General features: G+C 34.8%; 2 protein-coding genes across 5 annotated transcripts; one reads left to right on the forward strand and one right to left on the reverse strand.

Moving 5' to 3' along the window:
• The first annotated feature begins 1,012 nt into the window (after window positions 1–1,012).
• LOC129305257 (organelle RRM domain-containing protein 1, chloroplastic) lies at window positions 1,013–6,074 on the forward strand. 4 transcript variants are annotated; one of them, XM_054945273.1, is made up of 10 exons: window positions 1,013–1,557; window positions 1,642–1,739; window positions 2,191–2,431; window positions 2,512–2,609; window positions 2,710–2,775; window positions 3,723–3,812; window positions 4,122–4,190; window positions 4,306–4,412; window positions 4,572–4,685; window positions 5,699–6,074. In XM_054945273.1, the coding sequence occupies exons 1-9, from the start codon at window positions 1,211–1,213 to the stop codon at window positions 4,653–4,655; spliced, it is 1,200 nt and encodes a 399-aa protein (XP_054801248.1). In that variant the 5' UTR covers window positions 1,013–1,210; the 3' UTR covers window positions 4,656–4,685; window positions 5,699–6,074. The 4 variants fall into 4 exon arrangements, with proteins under 4 accessions (XP_054801248.1, XP_054801254.1, XP_054801263.1 ...); XM_054945279.1 differs by having other exon boundaries at window positions 5,750–6,074; XM_054945288.1 differs by lacking the exon at window positions 5,699–6,074 and adding an exon at window positions 5,363–5,683.
• Window positions 6,075–6,711: 637 nt separating this feature from the next.
• On the reverse strand, window positions 6,712–11,394 carry LOC129291344 (protein SUPPRESSOR OF K(+) TRANSPORT GROWTH DEFECT 1-like). Its single transcript, XM_054928640.1, has 9 exons — window positions 11,045–11,394; window positions 10,328–10,842; window positions 9,755–9,860; window positions 9,170–9,368; window positions 8,430–8,498; window positions 8,258–8,332; window positions 8,045–8,143; window positions 7,744–7,899; window positions 6,712–7,198 (listed from the first exon to the last, which is right to left on the reverse strand). The coding sequence occupies exons 2-9, from the start codon at window positions 10,803–10,805 to the stop codon at window positions 7,073–7,075; spliced, it is 1,308 nt and encodes a 435-aa protein (XP_054784615.1). The 5' UTR covers window positions 10,806–10,842; window positions 11,045–11,394; the 3' UTR covers window positions 6,712–7,072.
• Between the last annotated feature and the right edge of the window lie 360 nt (window positions 11,395–11,754).

An 11,754-nucleotide genomic window follows, 5' to 3' on the forward strand; every position in this document is an offset into this window, starting at 1 on the left:
TTCATGTTTTAGATATATGGCTATATTAGCTCTTGTATTGGCTATGATTAAAGAAATAAATAGGTACATGTTATCCCTATTCCTTGAAGAGGGAGTTATATACTTGAGCTTTAATAGTGCTGTACAATATAATAGGGACATGAATTCACTTGATGACCTTCACTCTATAGATTTTTTAAATTCAATTATAACATCAAGCCTCTTGAATTATAAATAAGGCTTAAAGTGGGTCGCCTCAATTATTTTTAACGTGAAACATTAATAAGTTTATGGAATTATGCACTGGCATTTGTCTTATAGTTACACGAATTGGAAAACATGTTATCAAAGTTCAAGAAATGTCTAGATCAATTGCAAGGATGAAAATATATATCTCGTGCATTAATATATGTTTATTTGATTCCAGGCTGCTATTTACCATAAGAAAGAGGCAATTTTCTATTAAGTTGACTTTTATAATGACTGAGCTAGGGTCATAGATTGCATCATGAGGGTTTGTACTTATCTTGTCATATTTTCACCCACAACCAATTATGCGTTATTTTTTCTTGTGTCTGAAGTAAGGAGAGTTTAAAAATATTGGTTATTGATGAGGATGGTCACTTCATATATATAACTTCTAATGTTATTTATAGAAAAATATTCAATAATTTGATCTAATTAATTATAATTTTTATTAATTTGCCTTTCACTGTATCCATTTATATCATATGCATTTAGTTTTTATCATTTCTTTAACTCTACTATGCATATTTAATATTAAATATAATAATTACATAGTCTCACTGTGTATGAAATGATATGAAGAATATATCTACTATAAATTATTCTTTTAAAAAAATCATCTTGTAAGATTGAATTTGTTTATAAAAATTACAGTATAAAATCCGTACATCACACGAGTAATTTACTGGTTATGTGTAATGATATACTCCTAAAGTTATAGTCTTACGACGCGCTTACATCAGCTTTTTTTAAAAAATAAAAAAAGCACACTCCTGCCACAAAAGCATTTTTCGCACGCCATGATAAACAGAACCTGGAGACGAGGGAGCCTATCCTATTCACTAATAACTTCAGCAAGTTTGGATAATTGCTTCCAATGTTGCTCACAAGTGAGGAGTTGAAGGCAGAGTGAGCATTCAGAAAAGAGAAAACTCGTATATCATGAAAATCAATCTTGAAGGAGAGCTTTGAGCCGAACCAAAACATGGATGTTCTATTGATTTCGCCTTCGTTAAATGAATCTATGGCCTTTTCCATTCTCAAACCTCATACTATCCAACTTCCCCACCTTCCCTTAAACCCCAGATTGCGCAATTCATCGAATAACACAACCCCTTTCAAGCTTTCTTCTTCCTCCTCGTCTTCCTGTTTCTGTAAGTGTTTCTGTTCTAGAATAGCGGCAACTTCAGTAACTACTTACACTCCCTTGGCTTCTGCCACCACTGAGAACCGCCACTGGATAGTAATCATGGAAAAGCCTCCACAACGGGTTGATTCCAAGCAGCAAGTTATTGATTATTATGTTCAAACTCTGCAAAGAGTTGTTGGCAGGTAAATGTATCATGGGTTTTGTATCTGAACGATATTTGATTTTTTTTTTAAGTCCTAAAAGTACGATGAATTTGATTCCAACAGTGAGAAAGAGGCTCAAATGTGTATTTACCATGCTTCGTGGGTTACCCACTACGGTTTTTGTTGCGACATCGATGAAGAAACTTCTTCCCAGCTCGCTCGTAAGTTATTTTTTTTTTATTGGAAAAATAACTATTCGACTATTTAGCTTTACTTCAAATTTCGTGAGTGGATAAGTTGTTTTTGGAAGTAGCAAACTTTCTGTATATTTTTCCTTTGGGATTCTTGGGTTACCTTGACGAAAGATCGATGGACAAAGAGTTTCTTATTTTCAAGAGCAACTTGTGAACTTACTAATTTTTTGAGATTAAAGCTACTTGGGCCCAACAATTTGACAAATTGTTAGGTTCACCTGTCTTAATTGCAGCTGATTTGCTTGTTTCTGTGATGATGAAATTCATCCTAGGTTGAATTTATCTGCATTTGCTTGTGCTTGTTATGTTTTATGGTTCCCTCAAAATGGAGTTGAAGTTTGGTTTGTAAAAGGTGTAGCCAACTCGCGATACAGGTATTGTTGTAATGGAAGTAATTGTTTTGCATATATGTTTCCAGGTATACCTGGCGTCATTTCGGTTAGGCCTGATCTGGATTTCAGCTCTCCGGAAAAGGATTATAGATCATCAAATGGGTGGGCAGATAATTTGTCAAAGCTACAAACTGGGGCCACTTTGTTGTTCCCTGCTGGGAATTCAAAGCATTGGCTTGTTCGAATGCATAAACCTGGGGTTGGGGTTGTTACGAAGGCTCAGGTTGTGGATTATTATGCTCAAATTCTAGCCAAAGTCATGGGAAAGTAAGGGGAAATTTTGAGCTCTACTGTTTTTACTTTCTTAATCACCTCTCCTTTCCCTCACATGACAATCATCTTTGCAGTGAGAAGGATGCACAAATGTGTATATACCATGTGTCTTGGAAAACCAACTTTGGCTTTTGTTGTGAACTTGATGAGGATTGTGCACAACAGCTAACTGGTTAGACTAGTGAAACTTTACCCCCCCCTTTTTTTTGTGAAATCAAACTATCAACTATCAATGCAATCATCATATTTAATCAATGCTTCTTGTTGTGCAGGCGTGCCTGGTGTATTATCAGTTCAGCCGGATAATAATTTTGAGTCAGAAATTAAAGATTATGCAGGTTTGTGAGTTGTGAGAGACCGTGATGGTGTAAATTTTTTGCTTATACGATTTAAATTGTTGCAGTACATTTGGAACATGTTATAGGGCAGAAAGAAAAAAGAGGAAGAGTGGCATGTATGAATGTTGATTTTATTTTATTGACAGAATGTACTGCCACCACTTGATCAACTTGTCTGATGTCTCCTTGTATTACTATTGCATATTAACTCTTTTGGCTGTGCTTTTTTTTTTTTTGGTTCATATGAGCTGTTATCCTGCATATTTTTTGGCATTAGTTTTGCATAACAAGTTAACTACTAAAAATGGACTTAGTATACAAGCACTTCAACAGCTCACCCAAGTGGACCTATATATCTACCTCAATTCATATACTACTAGGGTGTTTGCAGAATAGGTTACCTTTTATGTAATTTATTGTTCCATTGATGTCAATAGCTTCATTATATTTTATTGATATTTACTCGATTTTAGGGAAGAAAATTGTCATTAGTCAGTATATCTTTCTGTTTTAATTATTTTTTTTATTATATTGAATGGTCTCTATTCTTCTGGAATAGACTGCATGGGAAAGATCAGTGGTCTTGCTACTTGCCATATATTATAATGATAGATGAATCTGAATGCTCTAGGGCTGGTTTTAATAGACGACCAACTCTTCCCCCCCCCCCTTTTGGTAAAGAAAATGGCAGCAAGGCCTACTCTATTCAAAGACTATCAGTTAGGGTGCCAAAGCCAACTAGCTCTTTTTATTAATCAATAATGTGTATTGAACATTGTATTGGCTATATTCTAGAGTAGGAAATGGTGTGACTCTTTATGGTCTCATTCATGATTTAATTTTCCTTAACGATCCAATGACTATTAGTTTGCACTAATATTTTATTAATGCTGTTTGTGGTTTTCTACTAGTCTCTTTCTATTTTGATCTAACTACATGTCAAACAGGTGTGAACCTTGAAAACAGTTTGAATGTGCTGAACTCTTCTGAAGCAAGTGAGGCAACTCCTTTGAAAACCAAAAAGCTTTTTGTGACAGGTATGCTATTCCAAGCAAACTTTATTTATTGGTCCATCTTACATTTCCTGTCCATCTTGCTGGTCTTGTGGTACCTATAAAAGAAAACAACAGTGTAAGAACCTACAATACCAAAAAAAAAAATGTAAGGATCTATAGCAAAACACGAATAAAGTATAGGGATCCAAAGTTATGTTTTCCTTTCATTTTATTATGAGTTTGCAGTCGCTTAAATTTTTTAGAAAATCACCCATGTTTAATTATCTCCTGAAGCATACTTTCCTTCATGTGGGAGATGATACCACCTGACAATTATTGTATTTCTAACAGGCCTATCATTTTATACATCTGAGAAAACCTTACGTGCAGCGTTTGAAGGCTTCGGTGAGCTTGTTGAAGGTACCTTCACAGTTCACATGCGTGTGCATGTGTAAATTTATATTTATTCCTATTTTTTCTCACTATGTAAGAAAATGGGACCTGGCTTTTACTAATAGATGGTCATACTTAACAGTTAAAGTTATTATGGATAAAATTTCTAAAAGGTCCAAGGGTTATGCATTTGTGGAATACACAACAGAGGAGGCTGCAGCTGCAGCATTGAAAGAGATGAATGGCAAGGTAAAAAATCTCTCTCTCTCACACACACACAGACTCACACAAGTGTTCTTTTCTTTCCATTTATTCTGCTTTACAATTGTCAATGAGAAAGAGTGAAAAAAGAATGCGATCAACATGACAAGACAAAGTCTTGAATGTTTAGAGATGTTAATTTGACAGATTATCAATGGATGGATGATAGTTGTGGATGTTGCCAAGCCTAGTCCGCAAAAATATAATAGGGGTCGTGCCAGACCTGTGTAGCCTGACAAGCGAAAGCCATGCCCATATGAGGTATCAACTGTTTTGAGCTCTGCTGGGACAATGTTATTTAGCAAAATGCATTATTGATTAAATATCCTTGTACTACAAAATACTGAAAATCGGACCGGTCATTGAATCGGCTGAGATTAGAGGTCAGAGGTCAGGGTTTAGGACTCAGCCATTGATTTTGGGGATTGACGTTGTAACTTAGACTCATTAATCTGCCTACGAACTGGTTTTTTTTTTTTTTTTGAAGAAAAGCAAAGAACAAATTATATTACGGGCAAAAGATTACAATACAAGATACAAAGTCCATGGAGAAAAACTAAAAATTGAAAAGAAAAGATCAGCATGAACAAGCTTAATATTAAAATGTGAGAGGTTGTAATGGAGGAAGTATATCCTTGGAAACAAGGCAAGTAGAGCCCAGATGAAGCAAATCTTGGGTACTGAAGATCTTGCTAATGAATTGTTTGATATCTAAATCTTTGTTACAAAATTCACAATCTTATCTCATTTGTTTTATTCTTACACACCTTTATTAATATAATTAGACATGAGTTTCATGCGTTGCGCTGAATAAGGTAAGTTATACTGTTTATAGCTTGTTAATAGTACAACCTTCTATAGACTTTATATTGAATTGACCAGTTGATCACAAATAAAGCTACTGCTATTCCTTTAAATTCAATCCCTCTTGTCCGTAGCTTGCCTTCAAACTGCATGCTTAAAAGCCCTTGGGGATTGGAAACTGAAGTGGAAAGATTGAACTACTCACGTGGTCATTGAAACGAAACTCTCAGACCATTTCACTCAAATACTCAACATATCAAGTGGAGACCCGTGACTAATTTTGTTAGAATCCCTTCTACAAGCTACTTCATTTTAGCTACATTTCACGATTGACTTGCCGATCTTAGAGTTAAAGAAACATATAACATCTCTGCATGATGCTTCCCGATGTCACTCACTCATGCTATTTCAGACATTTTTGTTTCTCACTTGTGCTGTCAGATTTCTAACAATGCGCTCATTTCTCCAAGCATGTTTCAGGTAAATGCTCCTGAGCAGTTAAACTATATTTACTGTTACAGACCTCACTGCTTGAGAGTCCAAAACCCAAAACAAGAAAGTAACACGCTGCGAATGGACTGGCATCATATAATAGTGTCAACAATCTTTCACTCTCCATTTATGTGCGGTTTGGGATTATTTTCAGTCGTTATGAGCCTTTGAGACGATATACCTACCATTCAAACCTATTTTCTCTCCCAGTAGAACACATGCTGCCACGTAAGGTTCCTCCCATGACGTGAGATGACATGACAAGGTTGTAATTTGGGGGTAGATTTAGACATTACACTTCGTTGCTCTTGTTGACAGGATTTCAATTGAAAGAATTCATCATTTGTTCGATTATTTCAAATTTTCAAATTGTTTTTTTAACTTAAAATTGCTATTTTTATTGTGAAATTCGCAGCTGAAAGATTTTCATTCTTTGGATCTGAACTATGGAAATTACACAACTGAGCAATTGAATCTCTCAATTAAGAATATTCGTATTCTCATTTTCTAGTGTCAATATTTAGATACATGATGTGAAAATTTTTGAGATACTGTGTAAGAAATAATAAATAATATAACTTATTTTGAATTATATACAAATATTTGGAAGTCACTTTAATTGCCAAAATGGTACAATCACTAGTACTTATCCATAAATAATATACATTTTTTTAAAAAAAAATGCTATGAGAATCTTTGTACTTAAATACTATTTACTATAAAATTTATAAAAAAAATTAAATTATTCACAAATCAAGAACGTTGATGCTAGAATGTGGCTATCTACTTCAACTTCTTATCCTCATACATATAGTGGTAACAACTCACGCAATTAACTCAACCGAGCACACGTATTCAAGAAAATACTATAACTTCTTATTCATAATATACTTTTTTTAATTCATAAAAAAGAAAATGCTTTTTGGGAGAAAATTTACACTTTGTTTCTTTCAAACAAACACTAAGATTAGAAGTTTTTTCCCCCAAAATCTTTAACCAACCAAAAGATCAATCGAAGGTATATTAATACAATAAAATCTACAGATATCATCATCTTTTCTTTTTCATTTTTAATAAATATTATTTACAAGGCAGAGGGTGTTACTAGAACTTCCTAACCATATGGTGATAACAATTTACTGAGTCATGGTATTAAACCACACGGTATTTGGAAGCCAATGTGACTTCGACTAAGAAAGACCATGAGAGTGGCAGAGCTCCCTCAACTATCTAACGTAGTTTCAGGCTTCAAACCCTATAAGCTATTTATTCTATTTATCAAGGCTTGTCTATTTTATAATGGGTACATAAATTGTCCAGAAGTGACTGCTTATTTCATTTGATAATAGCAGTCAACCCTCCTCTCCAAACTCCTGGGTAAATCTCTCATGCACCTCGAGATCAGCTTTACTTACTGTTGGTTTCTGCCTTCTTAATACTTTATCAAAATCTTCTCTTGTTATCGGTGGTGGCACAATCTGCACCAATTCCCAGAAATAAAATGAAGGAAATCAGGAGAGACATTGAATCACATTTCCACTTGATAAAGAATGAAATTTAGTGTCAGGACCAACAGAGTGCCCAACAACAAATACTCTGTTTTGAATTACCAATCAAATCAAATCAAATCATATAACCATAAACATAACATGTAGATGGATATATTCTTTTCTAAACTCGAAATTTCCTTTTTCTTCTTAGGCATCATCCTCTAACATTCTTCCTATCTTATCAGAATTTAAATAAGGATTTGTGAAATCAACTTTCAAATTGGTCTCAAACAGCAAAAGAGAAGTTAACGCCATTCAGTTAAGATTTTATAATGAAATTCCTTCAGCTGTTGGCATACTTAGCACGTAATTCTCCCACGTACATGATGGTAATGTCAGAAGAGATATTATAGATGCAATTTCATTTTGAATCCATATCTCCTTGCATGGCCATTATGTCATGTAAGAAAACCAAATCCAAAATTTTCTACTAGAAACTTTTAAAATCCCTCATTTCCCCAACCATTATGTACCTTTGAAGCAAGTCCTTGTGCATCAAGTTCTTGCAGGTTAATGTTAACAGCTCCTTTTTCAGTAGGCTCACAAGGGATCCACATTCCCTTTGAGGTTTTCCTAAAGAATTTGGAATCCCTGGTTTTACGAACTGGTTCAAAAAGTACATCCTTAACCTGAAAGGGGAAAAAAAGAAAGGTGAAAGCTTATAGGGATAGCGATGCCAAAAGTTTATACACAAATAGTTACTTAATAGAAAGCCAACACTTAGGATGCCAATCAAGGAATCCAAAACATATAAATCGAGTGAGTACTACTCACACAAACAGAAATGTCTGAACCAGAAAATCCATCTGTTTTCAGAGCCAATTCCTCAAAATCTTTTTCAGTCAAGTTATGTGGGGTATCTCCAAGATGCACCTGCCCATATTAAATATCCTTACAGAGATGAAATTTTGTAAATGGAAGATATTGCCATGGTTATTATGTTCTGCGGACACGCAAGGATATGTACATCATTGAAAGCTTTCACACCTTGAACATATGCTGCCTGGCCTTCATGTCTGGGAGAGGTATGTATATTCGCTTGTCAAAACGTCGTCGGATGGCCTGCATGGATTTATTTTAGTCTCAACCTAACAATAATTACCATAAAAAAAATTTCTTCAGTATTTGCCTGCAGAATTTCATATGTTTATTTTCCAACCTGATCCAGAGCATAAGGAGTATTGGTGGCTGCAAGAATGAGAACTTTCTGATCTTCTTTACCCACACCCTGACACATACTCAAATGAAACAGAATTTCAATACGTTAAAATATATTGCTACTTATAAGTTAAGACCTTCTTGAACCAAGAAAAATGTATAAAATATGTGTATACGTTACCAGCCAATTTGTATTGAGAGATAAAATATGACAAAAGCCATTCACAGAGAAAGGATACTGGAAGATCTATCGATTTGAGTTCAAGAGCAGCTGCTGTTTCTCAACGTTTAAGGGCATCATTGATTAAGGGAAAGTGAAGCATTTAATATTATAATGCCAAGGCTATAACCTATTGGATGCACAATCATTAGACCCTAATTAATCTTGAATTAAAGCAGTTGTAAATATTTCATACAAATGCTGATTATGATCCAAAGATACCAGGTGTAGGCATGATCAACTCATTTAAGCAAATGGTGAACTCAATTTGATACTATTCCATTGCAAATCATGAAAGAATGACTGCCGCATACATGTGGTTGGATATACTAGTTAGTATGATTCTTCCTTCTCAAGGAAGAAAACCTTTTCAAAATCCAAGGACTAAGATGCCCAAAAGACTATATAAATTATTGAATGTTAGAAAAACCCTTGAAGATGTAATTATAAAATGCCCCAAACAATAGAGATATAATTTTTAGTGGCCATGTAAGATAGGCCTTCCAGTGAACCAAACCTACCTGCATTTGTACAAGAAGTTCAGTTTTGATGCGTCTAGATGCTTCACTTTCATTGCCTTCACCTCGTTGGCCACATAAAGAATCTATTTCATCAATAAAAATAATTGAAGGAGCACTTTCACGAGCCATTTGGAAAAGACTGGAAACCAGCTTTTCACTTTCGCCCATCCATTTAGAAACTAGATCTGATGATGAGACACTGTAGACAAATAGCAAATAGAATTGTAGCACAGAAAGCGACCCCAAAATCATGTCTATGTAGTTGAAACATTATATCAAACATCGGCTTTGGTGCACGAGACTTGAGAGTGATACAAACACCACTAAGTTAAATTGATTAGTTGGAACCATAAAAAAGTTAACTACATTATGACTAGATAGCTTAAGGTTAGAATGGTTCACAAACAAGCAATTATGATAACGAATATATGATTATAAAAAGTAAATAAACCTCTTCCTTCCTGTGTGTGCCATAAGCATAAATGGCTAACTTGTAATCCTATCCTAAGTTTTGCCATGATGAGCTGAGAAATTGTATAATGTAAGTGCTCCTTCTATTCCATTTAATATACATGAATATAATACCTGAAGAATGTTGAGTCTGCCTCTGTAGCTACAGCCTTTGCTAAATATGACTTCCCTGTTCCTGGGGGACCATACAATAGAAATGCTCTCCATGGTTGTCTCTTCCCTAAGCAAGTATCAGATTACACGAGATTGTAGTCAATAAAATTGAAAATTGGTCGGGTGCTTTATATGCTATAAATTCTTTAACTGAGGATGATCTTAGAAGACTCAAATCAAAAATAAAGAGTTTTCATAAAAAATTTCAGTGAAGTCAATAACTATTGATCACCAATGAATTTCCTCACCTAGAGGCAAACATAAATGAGTTATGATGATTGTTAAACCATCTAATTAGCAAGCAAGACTGATGAGTTCATTGGTTATGAGATTAGTAGTTTTTTCTACTTAATTTTCATACCTCAAAGAATCAAACAAATAACTAAGGACAGTTTCTTCATTGCCAAACATTTAATTCATATAATTTTGCAAGCATGCAGACAGTGTCTCATGGCAGTATTGACAGACACATGAGTGTGTCCCATCTTTATCATATAACAAATAAAATACAAGAAAATAATTTGAGGAGCTTACCCGTGAAAAATTGAGGGAACTTAACAGGCAATATCACAGCCTCTTGTAATGCCTGTTTGGCGCTCTCAAGCCCAGCAACATCACTCCACTTGACATTTGGTTTCTCTTTGATTATTACAGAATCAAGACCAGCCTTCAGCTTTGCTTTCTCCGGATCATCCTTATCTCCAGCTTCTCCACTCTTTGGCTTTGTATTTGGCCTCACAACATTAGATTGAGTTGCGCCGCCAGACAAGTTGGGCCCATTTTCTCTTTTGTCAAGAATGGCACGTATTTCCTCTGCCCTCCTCAAGTACTGAACAAATTTTTCGGTTATTATTTCCTTGATGTTGGGATTCTTCTCATACTTCAAATGGGTCTTTAGGTATTCCAATGCATTCATATAAAGAGTAAATGCCTTCTTATAGTTTCCAGCATCATCCTCATGAACCGCCTGCTTCACATACTCTGCTGCATGCTCCAAAAAATTGCAATACATTCTGCTCTAATTTCAATGAACGCAATTGCTTCTAGCCCTTTCAAGAGTAAAATTCCAAAATCTCAATTCTGATTTAGGCGATTTTTATCACAATAACAGGGACATAAGCATATAACAACAGAAATTCCAAACGCACGATGCTAGGGAAGAAACACCGATATAGCGTCCCTTCGAGGTTCGATGATCATCTAATACGCAAGTAAAACAGCCATAATTCCGCAATAAACGCAACAATATACCTTTAAAGCTTGAACTGCAAAATACCAACCGCTTCAATGCTCATCGTTTAGCCGGGGCAGCAAAAGCTTAATTCCTTGAGTACGGTGGGTCAAACGGCCATACAAGTTACATGTATAGCTAAAATCTTGAAGCAGAGAAGAGAAATTGCAGTTTGAACGAGATCAAGATAGCCGCTCCCTTAAGGATAAAGGAGATGAAAAACAGTTTCAGAATCATCACAAAAAGAAATAAAAGATTTAGGCTCCGTTTGGTATGGAAGAATTCTGAGGTTGAAAGAGTAACTGGAATTCAATCATCCTCGAGTACTCTCTGTCACATTCTTTCTTTTCTTTTCTTCCTTTTTTTTTTTTTTTTTTTTTTCCTGTTTTGTTTTGACACATAGCATCCAACATCCCAGCCACTAACCCACGAAGCTAGATTAATTCAGATCGAGATCCGGTTGACCCATTTTTGGAAAGCCTCTTCCCCACCTCCTTAAAAATTTACAATTACAATACTTGTTATATTTTCAAGACTCAAACACGAGACCTTATTTAAACTAAGATAACCTCTTATGTTATGTTTAGATGTATATAAATTTAAATTAGAGTTAAATCTATTATTTGTATAATTAAAAGGGAGAATGACAAACAAAAATTTTGTAAGAACATTAATGTTAAATTAGAATTTTTTAACATTATTTTTCTTGAATTTTAGTATTCCTTCTACC

The sequence above is a fragment of the Prosopis cineraria genome, unplaced genomic scaffold (assembly GCF_029017545.1).
Source record: "Prosopis cineraria cultivar Desert tree isolate PC_DT_omini unplaced genomic scaffold, ASM2901754v1 PC1, whole genome shotgun sequence".
NCBI lineage: Eukaryota > Viridiplantae > Streptophyta > Magnoliopsida > Fabales > Fabaceae > Prosopis > Prosopis cineraria.